The sequence below is a fragment of the Littorina saxatilis genome, linkage group LG5, assembly GCF_037325665.1.
Source record: "Littorina saxatilis isolate snail1 linkage group LG5, US_GU_Lsax_2.0, whole genome shotgun sequence".
Classification (NCBI taxonomy): Eukaryota; Metazoa; Mollusca; class Gastropoda; order Littorinimorpha; family Littorinidae; genus Littorina; species Littorina saxatilis.
This window is the reverse complement of record NC_090249.1, coordinates 62352018-62378589: the sequence shown is the minus strand read 5'-3', so window position 1 is coordinate 62378589 and position 26572 is coordinate 62352018. Positions and strand designations below refer to the sequence as shown.

General features: G+C 42.4%; 1 protein-coding gene across 4 annotated transcripts; it reads right to left on the bottom strand.

Annotated features, from left to right (window-relative positions):
• Positions 1-495: 495 nt before the first annotated feature.
• Positions 496-25366, bottom strand: LOC138967662 (ubiquitin-conjugating enzyme E2 U-like). 4 transcript variants are annotated; one of them, XM_070340299.1, is made up of 12 exons: positions 25144-25366; positions 23914-23998; positions 23403-23487; positions 19211-19303; positions 17700-17797; positions 17027-17153; positions 15110-15286; positions 9233-9329; positions 7105-7226; positions 5753-5821; positions 5201-5262; positions 629-755 (listed from the first exon to the last, which is right to left on the bottom strand). In XM_070340299.1, the coding sequence occupies exons 2-11, from the start codon at positions 23977-23979 to the stop codon at positions 5210-5212; spliced, it is 987 nt and encodes a 328-aa protein (XP_070196400.1). In that variant the 5' UTR covers positions 23980-23998; positions 25144-25366; the 3' UTR covers positions 629-755; positions 5201-5209. The 4 variants fall into 4 exon arrangements, with proteins under 4 accessions (XP_070196398.1, XP_070196399.1, XP_070196400.1 ...); XM_070340297.1 differs by lacking the exon at positions 5201-5262 and having other exon boundaries at positions 496-755; XM_070340298.1 differs by lacking the exons at positions 5201-5262; positions 5753-5821 and having other exon boundaries at positions 496-755.
• Positions 25367-26572: the final 1206 nt, after the last annotated feature.

Sequence of the window (26572 nt, the reverse complement as noted above, 5' to 3'; positions counted from 1 at the left end):
TGTTAAAAGACACGACCTTCTTCCCAGGGGTCAATGACCCAGTTTTTGCCATGAGAGGTGGTTCCCCTGTCATATCTGAGAGAGGAAACACTTCCTGCATCGGGGTCAGTGACCGGTCAGTGACCGAGTTTAACAGAGTGGAAATCTGTGTGTGCGGCCAGATCAAAGGCAGGGCAGTACCTAGTAGCTGAAACATGCATTATCACAAGTTGTTTGACTGGTACTCAAGCGGTCTCTTTGATTTTTTTCGTATTTCATACACGGATTAGGCGCTTCGTTATACAAGACGCAGGGGTCGAACTCGAGGAAAAAAGTCGCGCCTTATGACCCGGAAAGTACGGTACATATGTCGTATGCATTCTAATTCAGAGCGTTTACTTCCCTTTGGTTATTAGATGTTGATGATTAGTTTCTGTTCTGTGAGAAAAATACACGTATGACAGCAAACTTAAAAAATAAATAAACGACATAAACAAATAAATCATTCAAAAAACATTTTCCGTCATGAAAGAATGTATTTTAATACTCAAAAATCAATACAAAGTAAAAATGAGAACATTGCAAATATAGTAATCCATTTTTGAAAGTCTGATGAAGCAACGTCCCAGCAAACAAAGTCAGGATGTGAGGTCACGTGTCGATGGTGGCGGTGTCAAGGTTGTTGCTCCAGGACACAAGGTCGTCCACCTCCTTCTCCCACTCCCTGCCGTCCATACCTGCCGCCACGGGGTCCAACATGATGTCCTCCGTGGGCGCTGGGGGGTCAGACACACATTGGAGTTTTTCACTTAGCTTCAGTTCAAACAATCAAACCCAAAACATGAAAAGATTAAAAGCAGAAAATACTAATCAAAACATTGATTAAGCTTACTGTTAACCATTTACAGTACTCCTCGGATAAGGTGACCCCCCTTGGGACCAACATTTTTCGTGATCTTATCCGAGGGACACGTTAACCGATCCTCGGATAAGATCAATTTCAGTAGAAACAAGAAGAGCAAACGCTCGATCGAGTCACTTTCGCAGTTCTGAATATTATATGAGGCATCAGATGGACAGGAAGAAATTGCTATTAACAACACAATGCATACCTGAAGCATACCTGTGACCTTGAAAAAGGTCAAAGGTCACCAAAGGTCAAAGGTCACCAAAGCAGACGTCAAAGTGTAGAGGTCACTGGGAGTCACGTTCACATAAAATTTGAGCCCGGTCACTTGTATAGTTTCCGAGAAAAGCCCAACGTTAAGTTGTGTGTTGCCGAACAGAAAAGGCTAGTTATCTCCCTTGTTTTTCTGATAACGTTCGTAAAAGGCTACAGATGTAAATACTTTGATGTAAAGAATAATCCTACAAAGTTTCAATCACATCCGATGAACTTTGTCAAAGATATAAAATGTCTAATTTTTCCTTTGACGCTGACCTGTGACCTTGAAAAAGGTCAAAGGTCAACGAAACCATCGTTAAAGTGTAGAGGTCATTGGAGGTCACGACTAAACAAAATATGAGCCCGATCGCTTTGATAGTTTCCGAGAAAAGTCCAACGTTAAGGTGGTGTCTACGGACGGCCGGCCGGACGGCCGGCCGGACGGCCGGCCGGACAGACTAACACTGACCGATTACATAGAGTCACATTTTCTCAAGTGACTCAAAAATTGATCTTATCCGAGGAGATCAGAGTTTAGTTTGAGGCCCCATAAAAGACTTCCCGCCAATTGAAAGTCAATGACGTGATAATGGGCAGATCCAGAGAGAGACACACACTGACATACATACTGACACTGACACAGAGACCATCGGCTGCATAAGAGAGAGAGAGAGAGAGAGAGAGAGAGAGAGAGAGAGAGAGAGAGAGAGAGAGGGGAGGTGAGGTAAGACAGACAGACATAGAAAGAGAAGAGAGACACAGACAAACTGATCATGACAGACAGAGATAAAGAGAGGAGACGGAGAGAGAGACAGAGTTAACAAGTCGCGTAAGGTGAAATTACTACATTTAGTCAAGCTGTGGAACTCATAGAATAAAACTGAACGCACTGCATTTTTTTCACAATGACCGTAGTCCGCCGCTAGTGCATAACGGAGTGAAACTCACGAGCCTGTTCAGCATAGCACGCTTTTCTGTACCTCTCTTCGTTTTAACTTTCTGAGCGTGTTTTTAATCCAAACATATCATATCTATGTTTTTGGAATCAGGAACCGACAAGGAATAAGATGAAATTGTTTTTAAATCGATTTCGGAAATTTAATTTTGATCATAATTTTTATATTTTTAATTTTCAGAGCTTGTTTTTAATCCAACTATAACATCTTTATATGTTTTTGGAATCAGGAAATGATGTAGAATAAAATGAACGTAAATTTGGATCGTTTTATATCAAAAAAAAAATTATTAGAATTTTCAGATTTTAATGACCAAAGTCATTAATTAATTTTTTGAGTTGTTTTTATGATTTGTTTTGATTCAATACAATTTTGAACTTTACCTGCCTCTTCTTGAGTTTATATTCTGTGTGTCTGTTTGTCCTGTCGTGTGATTGCCATCCTGACAAATGACCTTCAAACACGTATAACATCTAAGACACAGACACAGACACAGACAGTTAGAGTTAATAATAATAATAATAATAATAATGGTGATTTCTATAGCGCTTTCGAACACACAAAGCGCTTTACAAAAGCAATAACAACATCATTACCAGAATGACGCCATTGACGGAATAGAACACAATCATAAACACTTTACAACAAAAACCAAAAACAAAACATAAATGTTACAAAAATCCAGAGGCTCTTACAGGAACGAACTCTCAGTATACACAACAATTATGATGCACACACACACACACACACCCACACATGTCCACACACACGCACACACACACACACACCCACACACACACACCCACACATGTCCACACACACACACACACACACACACACACACACACACACACACACACACACACACACACACACACAGAGACAGTAAACATTGTTCATCCGAAAAGTGCACATTCACAGGGTCGCGACAACTACATTATCATAGAATGCTTCTCTGAAGAGGTGAGTCTTGAGATTTGCTTTGAAAGAAGGCAGAGATGGACTGAGACGTAGAGACAAAGGGAGTTTGTTCCAGATATGATCAGCTGCGACTGAAAGACATTTTCGGCTTTACAAATGGTGTCAGAAATGTGAAGCTAAGACCGCTCGGCTTTACATTAAGCCACCAAGCTGAAATGCAATACCAAAGTCCGGCCTTCGTCGAAGATTGCTTTACAAAAATGTCAATCAATTTTATTAAAAAATGAGGGTGTGACAGTGCCGCCTCAACTTTTACAAAAAGCCGGATATGACGTCATCAAAAGTATTTATCGAAAAAAAGAAAAAAATGTCCGGGGATATCATTCCCAGGATCCTCTCATGGCAAATTTCATAAAGATCGGTCAAGTAATTTGGTCTGAATCGCTCTACACACACACGCACAGACACACACACAGACACACACACACACACACCACGACCCTCGTCTTGATTCCCCCTCTATGTTAAAACATTTAGTCAAAACTTGACTAAATGTAAAAAGAGAGAGAGAGAGAGAGAGAGAGAGAATGGAGGCTGAGAGAGAGAAAGAGACATGATAGAAGAGATGGCCAGACTGGGGGCAAAGATAGAGAGAAAGAGAGAGAGGAGAGGGGTCGGAGACTGAGAGTGAGGGACAGACAGACAGACAGAAACAGAGACCATGAGAGAAGAGAGAGAGAGGGGGAACGAAAGAGAGAGAGACAGAGAGAGAGAGAGAGAGCTTCCAAATATCTCAAATCTTGAACAATGTCTTTTATTTTAGCCTAAAATTGGCACTACTCAAATATCGCTTATGACATGGATTACAACATGAGGTCAATTCTAGCCTTATGCCTCTGCAGAAGGGGAGCGGGCACACTGCAGTTACATCTGTCATCATCCACGGGTCTCACTCTGTCAAAGTGGTTTCCGTTGGCAATTAGATTGGTTCAGCGACTTTTTTGGCGGGAACTATTTTCCAAGTTTTATTTGCGAAAGATTTCCTCATCCTTCTCTTTGGGGTAAAATAATCGGGCCAAATAATCTGATGACGTTTACATTTGTGCGTCACTTCTCTTTTGACGTCATTATGGAGAAAAAAAAACTCTGTCAAGGCCACAGGAGCTTGTATCCAACCACCGGTCGATAATTATTTACTCCTTATTCCATTTATTTACTCCTTATTCATACAGTCTACTACTACTATTTACTACTTATTATTATTTATTTACTAAAAATAGTAGTAGTAAGGGTAAGCATGCAGCAGAAAATAATAAGCATGCAGGAGTAAATAATTATCGACCGGTCGTTGGATACAAGCTCCTGTGGTCAAGGCCGCAAAATTGGGAGATTTTTTTCAGTTTCAGTTTCGCTTGATCTTAAGCGGTGGTCTTCTGCATTTAGAGACCAGAACGGGGGTCACCTAAAAAGAGGTGTTCCCATATCCGAGGTCATGCTAAGCGAGGTTTTCTTAGTCATACAAAGAAGGCTTTAGGTCGGGACCAACACCCGGATTGATGTTATCAGAGGTGTGACCTTAAACGGTAGTGACGTTAACCGGGGAGTACTGTAATTTGACACTGCAGCGTGCGGAACAGACAATGACACTGCAGCGTGCGGAACAGACAATGACACTGCAGCGTGCGGAACAGACAATGACACTGCAGCGTGCGGAACAGACAATGACACTGCAGCGTGCGGAACAGACAATGACACTGCAGCGTGCGGAACAGACAATTACATCCTGCGTGCAGAACAGGAAACTTCAATGCAGCATGCAGAACAGACAACTTCCTCAAGCATGCGAAACAGACAACTTCCTCAAGCATGCGAAACAGACAACTTCCTCAAGCATGGGGAACAGACAACTTCCTCAAGCATGGGGAACAGACAACTTCCTCAAGCATGGGGAGCAGACAACTTCCTCAAGCATGGGGACCAGACAACTGCCTCAAGCATGCAGAACAGATAACTTCCTCAAGCATGGGGAACTGACAACTTCCTCAAGCATGGGGAACTGACAACTTCCTCAAGTACGGGGAACAGACAGCTTCCTCAAGCATGTAGAACAGACAACTTCCTCAAGTATGCTGAGAAGACAACTGCATGCAGAACGGGACAAACGGGAACCGGTGTTTACCTGCAAGGTTTAAGTCTCACAGAACGAGGACTTCTTAGAACCCCCGCTCCTGGACGGTGGATCTGTGTAAGTTACCGCTAGCCGTTACACTGTGTATGTGTGTTTTGTACTCTATCAAGCATGCAGAACAGACAACTCCATGCAGCATGGGGAATAAACAACTCTATGCAACATGGGGAACAGACAACTCCATGCAGCATGGGGAATAAACAACTCTATGCAACATGTCATGGGGAACAGATAACTCCATGCAGCATGGGGAATAAACAACTCTGTGCAACATGGGGAACAGACACCTTCATGCAGCATGGGGAACAGACAACTCCATGCAGCATGGGGAACAAACAACTCCATGCTGCATGCAAAACAGACAACTCCACCCAGCATGGGGAACAGACAACTCCATGCAGAACAGACAACTCCATGCAGAACAGACAACTCCATGCAGAACAGACAACTCCATGCAGAACAGACAACTCCATGCAGAACAGACAACTCCATGCAGAACAGACAACTCCATGCAGAACAGGACATATGAGGACAGGTCTTTACCTGCACAGCTCTCCCCGTCCCACATTGACACGAGAGAAACCCCACTCCTTGTGGCCGAAAATGATATACCTGTGTACATTACCACTCACCGTTAACCTGTGTACATTACTGGTCACTGTTAACCTGTGTATGTGTGTTATGTATGTGTACATTAATTACCGCTTACCGTTATCCTGTGTATGTGTGTTATGTGTGTTTTGGTTTGTATGTTTGTGAATGTAAAGTTAGCAATGTTAGCACTTTAAACAGCGGTTTTTTTTATGGAAAAACAGAAATCATTTGAAGGGTGTTTTTCAAGAAGATTTTCGATACATAAAGCCCACTCTACAAGGTGTAACAGCGGAAGGCAGGTCAGTGTTGAGTGGCAAGTGGCATTGTCATGCTGTCCAGACTTACTTGACAGAGCTTTGCTAGAGAAAACAGGTCTGTGACATTGCAGAACCAGCCTTGCGGAAGAGATCAAGCCAGGTAGATCTGTTTGCTTGTGGAACATACCATGAAAAATGCCAGGTGGCTTTTCAACATATTTTCAGAAAACAGCACTCAAACCTAGTTGGGCTGATGGGGTCTATGTCGATCAAAAGAGTGGGATTCCCTGTAGGTGGAGTTCCTGGAGGGGGATTCCCTGTATACAGGGAATCCCACAGGTTAGAGTTTTTCAATAAAACTTGCAAACCATACTCGAATTTCAAAGAATTATCACTAAAGATCGAAAAAACATCAAATTCTACCGATGTCGCTAAGCATCACGTGACTTTCAGCGATATCAGCGAAACACTACTGGAACTAAACCCTGTGGGATTCCCTGTATACAGGAAATCCCCCTACAGGAACTCCATCTACAGGGAATCCCTCTCTTTTGGTTGACATAGACCCCATCAGCCCTAGTTGGAAAATGTCTGGGAGGGAGAAAGCATTGTGTGTTTGTGTTGCACTGCACACAACTTACTTGGTGAGAGTCTGGGAGGGAGATACTTCTTCCTCTTTCTTCATGGGCTCATACACTTATGCAGCCATACTCTGTTTTCGGGGGATACATGCTTGGTATGTTGGTGTTCCTATAAGCCAACAACCCAACATGTTTTACAGTATCTTTCTTGTGCATTGTCCACGTGCTTGCATGCACACACCAAACTAAGGCCTGGGAGATCTCCACTCATCAGGTGCGGCCAATGGGTTCCAACACCAAACTAATTAGGCCTGGGAGATCTCCACTCATCAGGTGCGGCCAGTGGGTTCCAACACTCGACCTTTCGCATGGGAGGCCAGCGTCTTACCCACTTTGCTCATGTACACTCGCCTAACGAGAGAGAGGGAGATTTTGTGTTTATGTTGCAGTGCACAGTACTTACTTGAGGAGCGTCGGGTAGGAAGGTAGATTTTCTGCATGCGCCGAAGCCGAGCCAGTTTCGCGTCTTGCTCTTGACTGAAGGTCAGCTTGTTATGGAAGCGACCGAACATCAACTCCTTGTGTCTGTGGAACAACAATGTCACTTGATCAGTTCTTCTCTTACACTTGTGTCTGTGGAACAACAATGTCACTTGATCAGTTCTTCTCTTACACTTGTGTCTGTAGAACAACATTTATCACTTGATCAGTTCTTCTCTTACACTTGTCTCTGTGGAACAACAATGTCACTTGATCAGTTCTTCTCTTACACTTGTCTCTGTGGAACAACAATGTCACTTGATCAGTTCTTCTCTTACACTTGTCTCTGTGGAACAACAATGTCACTTGATCAGTTCTTCTCTTACACTTGTCTCTGTGGAACAACAATGTCACTTGATCAGTTCTTCTCTTACACTTGTGTCTGTAGAACAACATTTATCACTTCATCAGTTCTTCTCTTACACTTGTGTCTGTAGAACAACAATGTCACTTGATCAGTTCTTCTCTTACACTTGTGTCTGTAGAACAACAATGTCACTTGATCAGTTCTTCTCTTACACTTGTGTCTGTAGAACAACAATGTCACTTGATCAGTTCTTCTCTTACACTTGTGTCTGTAGAACAACAATGTCACTTGATCAGTTCTTCTCTTACACTTGTGTCTGTAGAACAACAATGTCACTTGATCAGTTCTTCTCTTACACTTGTGTCTGTAGAACAACAATGTCACTTGATCAGTTCTTCTCTTACACTTGTGTCTGTAGAACAACAATGTCACTTGATCAGTTCTTCTCTTACACTTGTGTCTGTAGAACAACAATGTCACTTGATCAGTTCTTCTCTTACACTTGTGTCTAGAACAACAATGTCACTTGATCAGTTCTTCTCTTACACTTGTCTCTGTAGAACAACATTTGTCACTTCATAAGTTCTTCTCTCCGACACTAACTTGTCTATGTTTTGGTACAAGGTTTTGCTGCTCAAGCCAAATTCCCAATGCAAGTATCCTAAAAACCTTTTGCGAACAAGGGAGCACTCAAAATAAAAACAAGTCGCGCAAGGCGAAAATACAATATTTAGTCAAGTAGTTGTCGAACTCACAGAATGAAACTGAACGCAATGCCATTTTTCAGCAAGACCGTATACTCGTAGCATCGTCAGTCCACCGCTCATGGCAAAGGCAGTGAAATTGACAAGAAGAGCGGGGTAGTAGTTGCGCTAAGAAGGATAGCACGCTTTTCTGTACCTCTCTTTGTTTTAACTTTCTGAGCGTGTTTTTAATCCAAACATATCATATCTATATGTTTTTGGAATCAGGAACCGACAAGGAATAAGATGAAAGTGTTTTTAAATTGATTTGGACAATTTAATTTTGATAATAGTTTTTATATATTTAATTTTCAGACCTTGTTTTTAATCCGAATATAACATATTTATATGTTTTTGGAATCAGCAAATGATGGAGAATAAGATAAACGTAAATTTGGATCGTTTTATAAATTTTTATTTTTTTTTACAATTTTCAGATTTTTAATGACCAAAGTCATTAATTAATTTTTAAGCCACCAAGCTGAAATGCAATACCGAAGTCCGGGTTTTGTCGAAGATTACTTGACCAAAATTTCAACCAATTTGGTTGAAAAATGAGGGCGTGACAGTGCCGCCTCAACTTTCACGAAAAGCCGGATATGACGTCATCAAAGACATTTATCAAAAAAATGAAAAAAACGTTCGGGGATTTCATACCCAGGAACTCTCATGTCAAATTTCATAAAGATCGGTCCAGTAGTTTAGTCTGAATCGCTCTACACACACACACAGACACACAGACACACGCACATACACCACGACCCTCGTTTCGATTCCCCCTCGATGTTAAAATATTTAGTCAAAACTTGACTAAATATAATGAGTGGTTATGTGGCATGGACCGCTAATTGTGATACATGCATTTGCACTTGACCTACAATGCCCCCCCCCCCCCAAACAAACAAAAAAGAAGAAAAGAAGAATATGTTTTTAAACAAAATACTACCAAGAACAACATCAAACAAACAACGCAACAACCGAAAGAAAAACGATGTGCTCACTCTTCCTTCTGATTCTTCATCTGTTCCTCAACCTCCTCCGGTGGCAGTGCCATGTGAACAGCCTGTAGTGCTGGCTTGTTCTGTAGTGCCTCTAACACTGTCAACACAAGTCAACGCTTGTCTTGGTGATGCTATACTCAGGGAATCTCTATGTGAACAGCCTGTACTTATATGGGGTTCTGTAGCGCCTCTTACACCGTGAACACAAGTGAACACTCGTCTTGGTGATTCTAATCTCAGGGAATTTAATTCTATGTGAACAGCCTGTACTAATGGGGTGTTCTGTAGTGCCTCTAACACTGTGAACACAAGTGAAGGGAATCTCTATGTGAACTGCCTATACTAAAATGGCGTTATGTAGTGCCTCTAACACTGTGAACACAAGTGAACACAAGTGAACACTGATCTTGATGATGCTGTGAAGAGCAAAACTACTGTCTCTAGATACTGATGTGGTGTATTGTATTGCCCATAACACTGTCTCTAGATACTGATGTGGTGTATTGTATTGCCCATAACACTGTCTCTAGATACTGATGTGGTGTATTGTATTGCCCATAACACTTTCAATACAAAAATCCAAAAACAAAGAGACTGCCAACATTCCAAAATTCAGAATAAAAAATGGTAGGTAATTGAAAAGTTTATCATAGACAAAACAAAACATTACATTTACTATTACGTTGACCCAAAGGTCTTTGAAACAGACAGACAGACAGACAGACAGACAGACAGACAGACACTTAAAAATCATTGATCTCGTCATTGATCATTACTTCGCCGGCATTTTGTAAGCAAGTAGCCACACGATCTTGAGATAAGTTCATTAAATGTTTGATAAACATTCTTGTTTTTTGATACTGTCAGTTCAAGTGAGAATACAAGTGAGAATACAAGTGAGAATACAAGTGAGAATACAAATCAGAATCGGTGTGAGAAGCAGAAAATAGTACCAAGTCTCACAAAACAGAAGGAACTTACTGCATGCTTGTCATTGTGTGTTTGAGCATGGTGTGTTTGAGCATGGTGTGTTTGAGCATGGTGTGTTTGAGCATGGTGTGTTTGAGCATGGTGTGTTTGAGCATGGTGTGTTTGAGCATGGTGTGTTTGAGCATGGTGTGTTTCAGCATGGTGTGTTTGAGCGTTGTGTGTTTGAGCGTTGTGTGTTTGAGCGTTGTGTGTTTGAGCGTTGTGTGTTTGAGCATTGTGTGTTTGAGCATTGTGTGTTTGAGCATTGTGTGTTTGAGCATTGTCTGTTTGAGCATTGTGTGTTTGAGCATTGTGTGTTTGAGCGTGGTGTGTTTGAGCATGGTGTGTTTGAGCATTGTGTGTTTGAGCATGGTGTGTTTGAGCATGGTGTGTTTGAGCATGGTGTGTTTGAGCATTGTGTGTTTGAGCATGGTGTGTTTGAGCATGGTGTGTTTGAGCATGGTGTGTTTGAGCATGGTGTGTTTGAGCATGGTGTGTTTGAGCATTGTGTGTTTGAGCATGGTGTGTTTGAGCATTGTGTGTTTGAGCATTGTGTGTTTGAGCATGGTGTGTTTGAGCATGGTGTGTTTGAGCGTTGTGTGTTTGAGCGTTGTGTGTTTGAGCATTGTGTGTTTGAGCATTGTGTGTTTGAGCATTGTGTGTTTGAGCATTGTGTGTTTGAGCATGGTGTGTTTGAGCATTGTGTGTTTGAGCATGGTGTGTTTGAGCATGGTGTGTTTGAGCATGGTGTGTTTGAGCATTGTGTGTTTGAGCATTGTGTGTTTGAGCATAGTGTGTTTGAGCATGGTGTGTTTGAGCGTTGTGTGTTTGAGCATTGTGTGTTTGAGCGTTGTGTGTTTGAGCATGGTGTGTTTGAGCATTGTGTGTTTGAGCGTTGTGTGTTTGAGCGTTGTGTGTTTGAGCATTGTGTGTTTGAGCATTGTGTGTTTGAGCATGGTGTGTTTGAGCATGGTGTGTTTGAGCATTGTGTGTTTGAGCATGGTGTGTTTGAGCATTGTGTGTTTGAGCGTTGTGTGTTTGAGCATGGTGTGTTTGAGCATGGTGTGTTTGAGCATGGTGTGTTTGAGCATGGTGTGTTTGAGCACGGTGTGTTTGAGCATGGTGTGTTTGAGCATTGTGTGTTTGAGCATGGTGTGTTTGAGCATTGTGTGTTTGAGCATTGTGTGTTTGAGCATGGTGTGTTTGAGCATGGTGTGTTTGAGCATGGTGTGTTTGAGCATTGTGTGTTTGAGCATGGTGTGTTTGAGCATGGTGTGTTTGAGCATAGTGTGTTTGAGCATGGTGTGTTTGAGCGTTGTGTGTTTGAGCATTGTGTGTTTGAGCATTGTGTGTTTGAGCATTGTGTGTTTGAGCATTGTGTGTTTGAGCATGGTGTGTTTGAGCATGGTGTGTTTGAGCATGGTGTGTTTGAGCATGGTGTGTTTGAGCATGGTGTGTTTGAGCATTGTGTGTTTGAGCATGGTGTGTTTGAGCATTGTGTGTTTGAGCATTGTGTGTTTGAGCATTGTGTGTTTGAGCATTGTGTGTTTGAGCATTGTGTGTTTGAGCATTGTGTGTTTGAGCATAGTGTGTTTGAGCATGGTGTGTTTGAGCGTTGTGTGTTTGAGCATGGTGTGTTTGAGCATGGTGTGTTTGAGCATGGTGTGTTTGAGCATGGTGTGTTTGAGCATGGTGTGTTTGAGCATGGTGTGTTTGAGCATGGTGTGTTTGAGCATGGTGTGTTTGAGCATGGTGTGTTTGAGCACGGTGTGTTTGAGCATGGTGTGTTTGAGCATGGTGTGTTTGAGCATTGTGTGTTTGAGCATTGTGTGTTTGAGCATTGTGTGTTTGAGCGTTGTGTGTTTGAGCATTGTGTGTTTGAGCATGGTGTGTTTGAGCATTGTGTGTTTGAGCATGGTGTGTTTGAGCATGGTGTGTTTGAGCATGGTGTGTTTGAGCATTGTGTGTCTGAGCATGGTGTGTTTGAGCATTGTGTGTTTGAGCATGGTGTGTTTGAGCATTGTGTTTGAGCATGGTGTGTTTGAGCATTGTGTTTGAGCATGGTGTGTTTGAGCATGGTGTGTTTGAGCATGGTGTGTTTGAGCATGGTGTGTTTGAGCATTGTGTGTTTGAGCATGGTGTGTTTGAGCATGGTGTGTTTGAGCATGGTGTGTTTGAGCATGGTGTGTTTGAGCATTGTGTGTTTGAGCATGGTGTGTTTGAGCATTGTGTGTTTGAGCGTTGTGTGTTTGAGCATTGTGTGTTTGAGCATTGTGTGTTTGAGCATGGTGTGTTTGAGCATGGTGTGTTTGAGCATGGTGTGTTTGAGCATGGTGTGTTTGAGCATGGTGTGTTTGAGCATGGTGTGTTTGAGCATGGTGTGTTTGAGCATTGTGTGTTTGAGCATGGTGTGTTTGAGCATTGTGTGTTTGAGCATGGTGTGTTTGAGCGTTGTGTGTTTGAGCGTTGTGTGTTTGAGCATGGTGTGTTTGAGCATTGTGTGTTTGAGCATGGTGTGTTTGAGCATGGTGTGTTTGAGCATTGTGTGTTTGAGCATGGTGTGTTTGAGCATGGTGTGTTTGAGCATGGTGTGTTTGAGCATGGTGTGTTTGAGCATGGTGTGTTTGAGCATGGTGTGTTTGAGCGTTGTGTGTTTGAGCATGGTGTGTTTGAGCATGGTGTGTTTGAGCATTGTGTGTTTGAGCATGGTGTGTTTGAGCATAGTGTGTTTGAGCGTTGTCTGTTTGAGCATGGTGTGTTTGAGCATTGTGTGTTTGAGCGTTGTGTGTTTGAGCATGGTGTGTTTGAGCATGGTGTGTTTGAGCGTTGTGTGTTTGAGCATGGTGTGTTTGAGCATGGTGTGTTTGAGCATGGTGTGTTTGAGCATGGTGTGTTTGAGCGTTGTGTGTTTGAGCATTGTGTGTTTGAGCGTTGTGTGTTTGAGCATGGTGTGTTTGAGCATGGTGTGTTTGAGCATTGTGTGTTTGAGCATTGTGTGTTTGAGCATAGTGTGTTTGAGCATGGTGTGTTTGAGTGTTGTGTGTTTGAGTGTTTGAGCATGGTGTGTTTGAGCATAGTGTGTTTGAGCATTGTGTGTTTGAGCATGGTGTGTTTGAGCATGGTGTGTTTGAGCATGGTGTGTTTGAGCGTGGTGTGTTTGAGCATTGTGTGTTTGAGCGTTGTGTGTTTGAGCATGGTGTGTTTGAGCATGGTGTGTTTGAGCATGGTGTGTTTGAGCATGGTGTGTTTGAGCATTGTGTGTTTGAGCATGGTGTGTTTGAGCATTGTGTGTTTGAGCATGGTGTGTTTGAGCATGGTGTGTTTGAGCATTGTGTGTTTGAGCATGGTGTGTTTGAGCATTGTGTGTTTGAGCATTGTGTGTTTGAGCATGGTGTGTTTGAGCATGGTGTGTTTGAGCATGGTGTGTTTGAGCGTTGTGTGTTTGAGCATGGTGTGTTTGAGCATTGTGTGTTTGAGCATGGTGTGTTTGAGCATGGTGTGTTTGAGCATAGTGTGTTTGAGCATGGTGTGTTTGAGCATGGTGTGTTTGAGCATGTTGTGTTTGAGCATTGTGTGTTTGAGCATGGTGTGTTTGAGCATAGTGTGTTTGAGCATTGTGTGTTTGAGCATGGTGTGTCTGAGCGTTGTGTGTTTGAGCATGGTGTGTTTGAGCATTGTGTGTTTGAGCGTTGTGTGTTTGAGCATGGTGTGTTTGAGCATGGTGTGTTTGAGCGTTGTGTGTTTGAGCGTTGTGTGTTTGAGCATGGTGTGTTTGAGCATTGTGTGTTTGAGCGTTGTGTGTTTGAGCGTGGTGTGTTTGAGCATGGTGTGTTTGAGCATGGTGTGTTTGAGCATGGTGTGTTTGAGCATGGTGTGTTTGAGCGTTGTGTGTTTGAGCATGGTGTGTTTGAGCATGGTGTGTTTGAGCATTGTGTGTTTGAGCATGGTGTGTTTGAGCATAGTGTGTTTGAGCATTGTGTGTTTGAGCATGGTGTGTTTGAGCATTGTGTGTTTGAGCATGGTGTGTTTGAGCATGGTGTGTTTGAGCATGGTGTGTTTGAGCATGGTGTGTTTGAGCATGGTGTGTTTGAGCATGGTGTGTTTGAGCATGGTGTGTTTGAGCGTTGTGTGTTTGAGCGTTGTGTGTTTGAGCATGGTGTGTTTGAGCATTGTGTGTTTGAGCGTTGTGTGTTTGAGCATGGTGTGTTTGAGCGTGGTGTGTTTGAGCGTTGTGTGTTTGAGCATGGTGTGTTTGAGCATGGTGTGTTTGAGCATAGTGTGTTTGAGCATGGTGTGTTTGAGCGTTGTGTGTTTGAGCATTGTGTGTTTGAGCGTTGTGTGTTTGAGCGTTGTGTGTTTGAGCATAGTGTGTTTGAGCATGGTGTGTTTGAGCATTGTGTGTTTGAGCGTTGTGTGTTTGAGCATTGTGTGTTTGAGCGTGGTGTGTTTGAGCATTGTGTGTTTGAGCATGGTGTGTTTGAGCATGGTGTGTTTGAGCATGGTGTGTTTGAGCATAGTGTGTTTGAGCATGGTGTGTTTGAGCATGGTGTGTTTGAGCATGGTGTGTTTGAGCATTGTGTGTTTGAGCATAGTGTGTTTGAGCATGGTGTGTTTGAGCATGGTGTGTTTGAGCATAGTGTGTTTGAGCATGGTGTGTTTGAGCATGGTGTGTTTGAGCATGGTGTGTTTGAGCATGGTGTGTTTGAGCATGGTGTGTTTGAGCATGGTGTGTTTGAGCATAGTGTGTTTGAGCATGGTGTGTTTGAGCATGGTGTGTTTGAGCATGGTGTGTTTGAGCATTGTGTGTTTGAGCATGGTGTGTTTGAGCATGGCAAGTCAGTAAAAGTCTGCGCTTACTTTGTTCATTCGACAAGGAAAAAACAACTGCTGAGTGCAGAGAGTACTCACAGGGGTTGTCGGCATTCTCTGTGGGTTTGGAGGTGGCGATGGACCGCCATGTCATGTGATAGTCGTCGAAGGACAGCTTGGTGGGGCGTTTGACGCTAGCGGTGCGTGGGGCGGGGGGATAGTGTTCGATGGTGGCGAACTTCACCTTGGTGTCCTCCAGCTGTGGGGAGCCTCCCGCTGACAACAGTCACAACATCAATCACAATGTTGACAGGCGTAGTGGCCTGGTGGATAAGACATCGGCCTCTTAATTGGATGGTCGTGAGTTCAGATCCCGGCCGCGGCCGCCCGGTGGTTTAAGGGTGGAGATTTTTCCGATCTCCCAGGTCAACTTATGTGCAGACCTGCTAGTGCCTTATCCCCCTTTGTGTGTACACGCAAGCACAAGACCATGTCAGAGTTCGGTGGGTTATAGAAACACGAAAATACCCAGCATGCTTCCCCAGAAAGCGGCGTATGGCAGCCTGAATGGCGGGGTAAAAACGGTCATACACGTAAAAACCCACTCGTACAAAAGCATGAGTTAATGTGGGAGTTTTAGCCCATGGACGAAGAAGAAGAAGAAGTAAGAATGACATTAATGTCACCACACAATACAGAGGAACCTCTCCTGTAAGGCCTCCACACATCTGGTAAAATCAGGTCTTGAAAAGGAGGGAATCTTAAAATGGGGGTAAATTTACACAGGTTATCACCAGAAATGATAAGAAAACAGGGTCTTAAAATGGAGGAAATCTTAAATTAGGGGGTCTTAAAAAGTTAAAGGGGGGGTGGGGGTGTCCACCGTAATAACATCGAAACCCTCCTTTTAAGACACCCCCCCCCCCCCCCCCCCGATTTAAGACTTACTCCTTTTTTACACCTTTCTTTTTCTGATTTTCTGTTTGTAGGGCTGTATATTTAGCTCCAGTGTGCTCTGTTTGTAGGCTCTGTATATTTAGCTCCAGTGTGCTCTGTTTGTAGGCTCTGTATATTTAGCTCCAGTGTGCTCTGTTTGTAGGCTCTGTATATTATTTAGCTCCAGTGTGCTCTGTTTGTAGGCTCTGTATATTTAGCTCCAGTGTGCTCTGTTTGTAGGCTCTGTATATTTAGCTCCAGTGTGCTCTGTTTGTAGGCTCTGTATATTTAGCTCCAGTGTGCTCTGTTTGTAGGCTCTGTATATTTAGCTCCAGTGTGTTCTGTTTGTAGGGCTCTGTATATTTAGCTCCAGTGTGCTCTGTTTGTAGGCTCTGTATATTTAGCTCCAGTGTGCTCTGTTTGTAGGCTCTGTATATTTAGCTCCAGTGTGCTCTGTTTGTAGGCTCTGTATATTTAGCTCCAGTGTGCGACCACTCCCTTCCAAGACCTGATTTTCTCAGATTGTTGGAAGTTTTAAAGGGGGGTTCCACTGTGGCCAGGCTATTTCATCTGCATTTTCTGCACTCATGACTAGCGCAAAGGGAGTTTCGTTTCACCAGGGCTGATAACAAATGCTGTAGAAATCCCACAGGAATCACTGCATGACGTACAGTGTGGGGACAGAGTGATGTACACTATCAGGACTTGCTCTCAATTCGCTGGCTAGCAGTGACACACTATCAGGACTTACTCTCAATTCGCTGGCTAGCAGTGAGACACTATCATGACTTTCCCTCGATTCACTGGCTAGCAGTGACACACTATCAGGACTTACCCTCAATTCGCTGGCTAGGAGTGACACACTATCATGACTTACTCTCAATTCGCTGGCTAGCAGTGAGACACTATCATGACTTTCCCTCGATTCACTGGCTAGCAGTGACACACTATCAGGACTTACCCTCAATTCGCTGGCTAGGAGTGACACACTATCATGACTTACCCTCGATTCGCTGGCTAGCAGTGACACACTACACCACCATCTGACGATACAGAGTGATGTACACTATCAGGACTTACCCTCTATTCGCTGACTAGCAGTCACACACTCCAAAACCATCTGACGGTACGTGTTGGGCGACAGACTCATCATCTCAATGGCCTCATTATTGATGGCATGGTTCAGGTTGGGGTTGGACAGCAATGCCTGTCAATCAATCAATCAATGAATCAATACATCAATCAATTGATCTGCACATCAATCGATCGATCAATACATCAATCAATCCATCTACAATAACGTTTATAGAAGACAGAATATATCAACCCCTACTGTTGTACATGTATGTGTACTGGAGAAAAAAAAGAGCACCATTTTGCATCTGGTACAACCTCCATCCCACCCCAAATTGTTTAATCTTTTCTGACAGGGAACAGCTTTGATGCCATACCCAGGGGGCCTGGTAGCTCAGTTGTGATCCTCAGGTCAAGGGTTCGAATCCAGGCCGGGCTGGAAACAGGTCAACTTTATGTGCTGAGTCAGTATGCATGTTTTACCCCAGTGTCACCCCGAGGCATGTTAAAGACCTTGATCATTATGCCATGAATCCGGGTGGCTGATTACATCCAAAGGTAGCGTGACTACATTGGGAAGAAGGGACCTGAAAATTCTAGCAAATGGACAATAAAGTAATAAAACTAAAAAAAATAAATTAAAAAGTCCCCCCCCCCCCCCCCGTGGGACGATCTTTACCTGCAAAGAGACCAGCAGCATGGAGAGGCTGAAGCCTGGGCGCCAAAGGTCAAGGTTGTCCAGGTAATCAACACAGGGCCGGCCTGTCCTCATGTCCACTGCAATCAACAGTCATGGTCAGTGAAAATTTACTGTAAGTCTCACAATCTGTCAATCATTCACACTCACAACGTCAATGGCGCAACAATCTTGTCATCAACCTCAACTCAATAGTGAAATCCATGTCAATCATTCACACTCACACCGTCAATGGCGCAACAGTCTTGTCATCAACCTCAACTCAATAGTGAAATCCATGTCAATCATTCACACTCGTAACAACGTCAATGGCGTAACAGTCTTGTCATCAACCTCAACTCAATAGTGAAATCCATGTTTGTTAATCATGACAATGTCAATGTAAGTTGTGTTTGTCATAAAATCATAAAATAATCTCTGTAATTCTATGCTATGCTAACTTGGTTTTTCTGTCACCAGAACTAGCGTCTATTTGGGACATGACGTGATTATATGCTGGGACTGTAATTCTATTGTTTGCGCAAGCACATTGTTTAAAAGTTCGTGGCATTATCCTACGTAAAATTTATCGTCCATTTCAGTTTGCAACATAATGTCACAAATAGAAAAAGAATTTCACTGTCAAAGCAGTTTGTAACTTTGCTACACCTAAGGGCAGGAGCTACCATGAAAATACATGTACACCGTTTTTCATTTGACCACAACATTCTTGAAACAAAATTGTTTGCGTTAAAAGTTGGTGTGCATTTGCTGCAACGTATGAAAAAATAATAGTACATGATAAAATAAAAGATTATTTCTAAATTGACTTTGCAGAAATTATTAAATAAAAAATAAGAAAAGCGATGAATGGAATCATGTTACTTCATGGATGACAGTCTAATTTAAAACTACTCCCCATATTTAAACTACAATTGGCTTACAGGTGTGTAAGATATTTATCTTTGAATTGTTCGAACAACTTTTAGATATTGTTTTTCTAAATGTTGACTTTGTGGGTACAAAATGTCTCAAAACATCAAAAATGTGTATCTCTTTAACTGTCCTTCCTAGAGCTAATCCTTTCGAACAAAAAATCTATTAATATGTCTTATAGACTTATACATTTCTGCAAAATTCCAAATCATTCTAATGAATAGTTTTGAAATTATCTTGTCATCCATAATTAATTTTATTTTTCATTTAATAATTTTTACTAAGTCAATCTAAGAGCACATTTTGTTTTTGATCATATACTATTATTCTACATACATTGAAGCAAAAGCAAACCAAATTTGAACACGAACAGTTCTGTTTTATGAATGTTGTGGTCAACTGACTTGGAAGAGAAAAAAGGTGTATTTGAAAGTAGCTCTTGAGGTAACAATGCCCACAATTTTTGGTGATGACACAGTCACTTGAAGTCTTAAAGTTTTCAATGTCAAATATATATGTTATTTCACCACAATTACTATTGGTTTAGATAAAAGCAAGGAAAGTCAAAACATATTCACCGTTTGGATGAAAGGGGATTGTCTGGAAGTAGACCTCAGGTGGCCGTATATTAAAATGCTCATCAAACCTGATGTAGATTTGGAATATTCCACCTTGAAACACAAAAGCAAAAAATTATGTAAGACATTGATCAAAAAAAGTTACAACTTTCATGCTAAAAATGGTCAACTGCTTATCCATCTTAAATGGTCTTTTTCTGATGCTTTAGTCTTCTGTAACTGTGAAGAAATGTCACAAAGAGAATGAATTGTGTGAACAGATAACTACCGTATTTTCCGGGTCATAAGTACTTGTTATGCTTCTAGTGTGTGTGTGTGTGTGTGTGAGCGAGTGTGTGTGTTTGTGTGTGTTTGTGTTTATGTGTACATGTGGGTGTATGTGTGCAGTATGTATGTGGCGGATGTGTCTGTCTGGAGTACTTTGGGTGTTCTTACTTCGTATGTTTTATTGTTCTTATTTTTGTTTTTTAACCCTTTCGCTGCCAATCAAAACTTGCGTATGTGCATTCCTGACTGCCAGGGAATATTGGAGTTCGGGGTGTAATAATTCACAAAAAATTCTAGCTCCAAACTGGCAGTAGGTAGGTAAGTAAAACCTATGTTATTTTTAAAGGAAATTGAACCAAGAATCTGTTTTTAGTGTCTAATCATGAAAATAATAATTAGTTTGGCTTATAATGATGTTTAAATATGAACTTTTGAAAAATCAGTCCGGCGCATCTTCCGGTGCCTGTGGATCAAACACAGGTGGCTGTTTTGCTTGCTCCAAGAAAGGATTATAATCACTGTTATCTACCTGTTTCCAACGAATCGTCCGAAAGAAGATCTCCCCCTTCCCCTGTCAGTATCCATAATCATTTGCATCGCCTGTAGCATCAGTCCCGCTTTGTTTTTCCCTACTAGGGCCCGGTCGACTGTCACCGTTTGCCATTTTGACGAGTCGAGATTTCTCTCCCCTACCCTGTCGCCAAGGCCGAAAATAGCCTTCAGACGCAAAACCGCGTCACCATTTATGTTTATTCATGAGAATGAGGTATCCTTCCAAGCCATTGGCTGCTATTTGTGTGTCAGCAGTGACGTAGCATTTCTGGAAAATTCCCGAACGGAGAAGATGGGTAAACCCGTCCTAAGGCGCTGCGGCTGCACAAGTGCATGACAGGTATACCCATCATAAGGCAGTCAAGGGGTTAAGGTTGTTGTCATATGTTGTTGGGTAAGGTCTTACAAAGGAGTTCGTCTTAATCAGGGGGGGTGTCCTTAAAGGATGGTTTCACTGTATTGATGCCCCCCCCCCCCCCCCCCCCCCCCCTCTAAAGGCTGCCATATTCGTAGCGTTCATTAATTAATTCATATTGTTTACATGTGCCAATAATGATATAAAACTGTACCCAAGGGGATATAATAACGATTGGTACATAGCTTTCGAACACAGAAAAAAGTATTTCAGTATTGCAAAGTGGTGTTGATAGTGTCGAATGTAAACAGAACAGTCTCAAACGCCATCTTTGGTTTACGAAACGTCACGAAGTGACGTCAACGGTCTAAAAATAGCCCAAGTCCTGGAGAACTGTTGCTAAACAATGCAATAAAGAATTAATTATTTCTCGTAATTGGTAAGGACTTCAAACCTAAAACTTTGCAGGAAGCTTAATTTATACATCCCCGCAACGATGGGAAAAGCCCTGGAAGTAATGAAACTAATTAAATAGGACTATGTCAGCCTTTAAGATAGCCCGCCTAGCAACGATGGGAAAAGCCCTGGAAGTAATGAAACTAATTAAATGTCACTATGTCACTATGTCACTATGTCAACCTTTAAGACCCTCCCAATACAAGACTTGCACACTTTTCCATTCATTGTATTAATTGTATGGCCAATAAATGTGACGGTCCACCACGAAACCAGTCTTAAGTCGCAGCAGACGAAAGCGAGCTAGTTCGAGGAAAAGGCACTGAGGGTCTATCTGGGTGAAATTCACTTTTTTGCAGAAACGTGTTCTGTAGACCCCAAATTACATGACAACCAAACAAATATGCCAAAATCAATCGCTAAATAGTTAAATTATTGGATTTAAATGCAATACATTCATCAAAAAAGTCCAGCATGACATCAAAATGCCTCACTTTGACCGATAATTTGCTTAGTGTATCCCTGACAGGGCCCCAACAAGTTTGGTACCGTCGGAAAGCTTATTGCATCAGCTTTCGCGCCCTGCTGCGCAGTGGTTCAAAATACCCGTCCACTTCCTCCAAATAAGGAAACCGGCACGTAAACAAATTTTAAGATTGAACCAATCAGCTTTGTCTGCCTTCCAAAAAGGACTAGCAACGGCCTCCTCATTGGTCAAATCAGTCCAGGGGGAAGTAACACAGTATGATTTCCGTTCGCTGAACGAAACCAAAACAATGACTGACGTACGCCGATTGACAGCGCTTCTCAACTGCGATTCGCTTGAAAATAACCACGAACTCCAAGATTTGTTGTTGGATTTCTTTGCCGAAGACGTTGCTGGATTCAGTGACTCCGATTCTCATGCCGAAATATGTGACGCTTGCTGAATATGCGGACGAAGAGGAGACAGACCGTCCGCTTTTCAGTGTCAAAAACACCGTTGGCGTTTCTAATGGCACTGCATCAACTGCAAGAACACACGTAGTTGAGGCGAGTTGTAGAGGAGATGTGATGGAGGTGCATGCTGCAGTTCGTTAATTGCAACAGGGCTGTGATGTGCTCGAGAGAACTCGCCTTCGTTGCTGCAAAGCCAATGGAACTGGCTGCAAACAGATTAAAGTTCCCGACGCTGCACCCAGAAATACTCGTCGTGAATGTATCACCCAGTTTGATCCGGAGGAAATTGTAGCTCTACAGCTCTCAGTGCAAGACATGTGACATGTATAAAGGTGAGGTTGGAGGTGGTGTCAACATTGATGTGCAAGAGCTTTTGTGGTGAACAGACTGTCACAGTGGAGGAGTTCCTGTGTTTGGGATCTACATTCTGATCTGTACGTATTCCTATTCGATGCCAACAAAGTGATTGATACAAGTAAGTTGATTTTGCTCAAGTGTTTGTCAAACTAATGGACAAAAACGTAGGTGAGATGCATGTAACCTCTTTATTCCTGATAATGACAGTGAAAATGTTTGCTGATGTGTATGACCTGTATTTGACCGTTTTCCTCCACATGTATGATGTAAACAAAGCCTTCAAAAATGGTGATAATTGTTCTTTTAACCCTTCGTTTTGCATTTAAATGATGCATGAAAGATCAAAGTACACTTGTGCAACATTTGGAAGGGTGAGGTTAATTTTCAACCCCCGTTGCTAAGGAAAATGTGAAGCTGGTGCCTTCCAAAACTTTCAAGCCCGATTTCTCAAAATGGCCGCCGGTCAACTTCTTTCATAAAAATGGCCGTAATATCGTTATTTATTGACCTAGAGCTTTAATTTTTTTTTCTAAACATCCAGGAAAGACTAACAATTTCAAAATAATAACTAACTCAAATCATCCAAATTTCGACTTAAGACTGATTTTGTGATGGACTGTCACAAATCATCTTATGTCTTAAGTCTTATGTAATGTGTGTGTAAAACTCTGATCCATCCTAAAATAGTAAAATCCTCTATTGTTGCATCCAGAGCAATCAAAAAGCACATTGACAGCTGTAAAGCTAACCACTTTAATGCATGGCAGACAGTAAGTCAGAGATTCAAGTCGTCTGTCTGCAGTTGTGTCCAAAGACATTCATACAGCAGGGTTAGATCGAGAGGGGGGAGTCCCTTTAAGCCCCCCTCCCCCCCCTAAACCACCAAATGTACCTTTTTCTCTCAGAGAGATCCAAAATACTCCTTTCAAATGCTTCATTTCAACCGAATCTGGGTAGGTGGGGGGGGGGGGGGGGGGGGGGGAGGGAGGAGGCTCCTCTGATCCCAACCACCCCCCACCCCCCAAATGGTACTCCTACCTCATGGTGGAAGCCCATCCCTCTCATACACTAGGTCCAGCTTAATAATAATACTACTAATAATAATGAACTCTCATTAAATATTCATCACCCCTCCTCACTAGAGCTCACAGCAATTTACAAGAGCAACAGCGTGCACACACACACACACACACACACACACACACACACACACACACACACACACACACACACACACACACACACACACACACATGCATCCCTTACCTTCCCATATTGTGTCCCTCAGGCCGGAGATCTTGGCCAGCCACTCAAAGACACTGTCATCACTGACTGGCTCTATGTTCACGCCCTACATACACACAATCGTTTTGGGTAAACACAAGCTTACTCTTTCAGTTATCAAGCCTCAGGAATAACCTGTACATTTTACATTCATTATGAGAGGTTGATGGTACTTCATTATGAGAGGTTGATGGTACTTCATTATGAGAGGTTGATGGTACTTCATTATGAGAGGTTGATGGTACTTCATTATGAGAGGTTGATGGTACTTCATTATGAGAGGTTGATGGTACTTCATTATTTGTCTCAACATCACTGTCAAAAATACACTGACTAATATTGATAAATAATGTACAGAATTTATTGGAACAACAACAACAAGAACAACAAGAACAACAACAACAACAACAACAACAACAACAACAACAACAACAACAACAACAACAACAACAACAACAACAACAACAACAACAACACAGGAATGTTAACTTACCCAGGGCGGTGTAGATTTGAGTTTCTGTATTTCTTTCTCAATGAGGAGATGAGGTCTTGACAGCATGGTGGCTACTGGCAAATAGCTGAAACAAAACAAAATCTTGCTGGATTATTATTGTCTTTAGGAACTGCCAACCACAGTAACAACACAATCAATCAATGTTAAATTATGTTTTTTTGGTCGTCTATTTAAAGCTTCTTCAATGTGCAAAGTACGTAATGGTGAATAAACATGGCAAGACACCAGTCTTACGTCAAAAAGAACCAAAACGATTTGATATTCAAAATAATTAAGATAGTCAGTCAAAAACTAGCGTCAAAAGCAAAACAAAGAAACAAAGACGGAACCTGCGGCCAGTTTCATAAGATAGCAGTGAACCAACTGACAGTCGATCGACTGCCCAGTCGATCGACTGTGGTTGATCGCCTGGTCACCGAAAAGCGCGTTTCATGAGCGAATCACCGTCACCCGCGAACAACCGCAGTCGACAAACTGTACAGTAATCCGAATGGCCAAGTCGAGGGCTAAATTTAGCAACATTACCACTTCCGTTTGCTCATTCGCATGTGGAAATGGCCGATTTCGAAGAAAAAACTAGTCTCGGCCCACTCAAAGTAACAATGACAGAGACTTTCAGTAATTCCTTCGCGTGACGTCTAACCCTCTTACGCCATAATGTGACGTCTTCAAGACATAACCCTGACTTGTCTCCTGGATTACTGCGTCATGATAGATACATTTCGAAGAACAATCACAAGGTTTGGCTCACAATCCAAAAAAGTGTGAGCATTCTGCCATTGACTGTGCGGATAATTACATTTATTTTCGGGTTACCGCAGTAGGCTGAACACAGTGTTGGGGGGAGAGCATCACCGTGTTTGGCCGACTTCCGGTGAGACGACCCGCAGTCGGCCGACTGAAATTTTGTTCGTGAAACCTGATAACGTCGGATTACTGTGGTTCTCTCGGACAACTGCAGTTGGTCGACTGTGTTTCTGGCTTATGAAACTGGCCCCAGGTATATTCTGTGTGCCTTATGAATTGTGGTTTGATGACCCAAAAAGTGTGTCACTTGCGGATCTGATCATAGATGTCAATACACATCTATGATCTGATCAAGAAAGTCAAGTCTAGCGGATGTAAAATGGTGACAGGACAGTAGTTGCAGCAACTTGAAAGGTAAACGGTACCAAATAAATCTCGACTGAGAGGTTTGATCTTAATTACCACTGTTATCGCAGTCCGTGAAATTGGCCAACAGATGTCCACAGCCGAGAAAACTAGCCAATTATCATGGCAGTGTTCAGAAATATCTCAGTGAATTTAGTCTTCAGAAAATAAGATATTTCGTGTAGAATACATCAGGTCGCACTGATTTTTGTATGGCCTGCCGCCATGTTAGTTTTCCTTCACGACAGGACTGGGTTCAATGGCTGGTTGCGTTGGTCAATGCAGGGGAGACAACTGCTAGCTAACGCTGACATTTTGAAACATGATTGTCTCCCCTCAGCGTACAATGAGCTGCGTCATTTTTGCTTCACTGATTCGTAGATATTACTCGTAAATACTGTCAATGATTTCTGCAATTTCGGTTGCTGTTCTTCCAGGAAGTCTGCAGACACCTTTCTCATCACTGTCAATCGCCACACGATCTTCAATTCAGTCTCACAGTATTCATTTGTTTCTTTACCTCATGAGCCAGAAATAGTTTAATCAGACGAATTCCGAAAATAACTGTGTCGGGTTTGTAGGGGTTGAAATACTGAGTGGATTCTCTTGCTTTTCGTCAGTAAAATGTGTCCACGTGACATTATAGGCTAGTCACTAGCTTTCACAACCCATACCGTGGCAAACCGGCCCAAGTTATTTTCGGAATTCGTCAGTCTCAGTATTCAGCGGATTGCGTTCATCAGCTCAGTTCTAGCCCCCCCCCCCCCCCCCCCCCCCCCCCCACACACACACACCCCAATCTCATTGACACCAGAATGAATGAGCCCTATTGCTGGACAGACTCTATATGATAGCTTCTTAATCCTATCCAGAGAGCACGTACAATGACATATTAGGCTGATTTGTTAGGTAATTAATCCCATTAATTAAGACGTGGTCACTGTGTTTGTCCTGGGCACAGACCAATGGCCCAGGTTTGGTGAGGAGACTGAGTGGGAAGGCAAAGGGGCAAGCTGTAAACACTACCCTTCATCAACTGAAAAATAGTACAGATACGTTTGGGTTTGATAGACCTTATAGTGACGAGGCCGTCTATGTTAAAAGGAATTATAGTGTCAGAAAAGTATTATATTCCCCCACCATGCATATGCACCAAACAGCTTGCTTTGAAATGAAATAGCGTTAAAGTGCGTTTGTGTGTGTTACAGCCTTTGATGGGGAGAATAAATGAATCCCTGCGCCTTGAATATGTGCGCGATATAAATTGCATAAAAAAAATAATAATAAAAAAAAAATCCCTGCGCTTAGAACTGTACACACGGAATACGCGCGATATAAGTTTCATATTGATTGATTGATTGATGGGGAGAAGGAATACAAATAGACTTTAATGGTAAGACAGGAATAAAAACAGCCTTTAATGGGAAGCCAGGAATTAAAACAGCCTTTAAATGGGAAGCCAGAAATTAAAACATCCTTTAAATGG

Bases quoted from the DNA above. Each gene is read 5' to 3' on its own strand.
- LOC138967662 (XM_070340297.1), bottom strand. From the start codon at position 23,979: ATGCTGTCAAGACCTCATCTCCTCATTGAGAAAGAAATACAGAAACTC. The intron at 23,488-23,913 runs GTAAGTTAACAT...GTGTGTATGTAG, and splicing joins TCAAATCTACACCGCCCTGG to GGCGTGAACATAGAGCCAGT. The intron at 17,798-19,210 runs GTGAATATGTTT...TGTTGATTGCAG, and splicing joins AATCCCCTTTCATCCAAACG to TGGACATGAGGACAGGCCGG.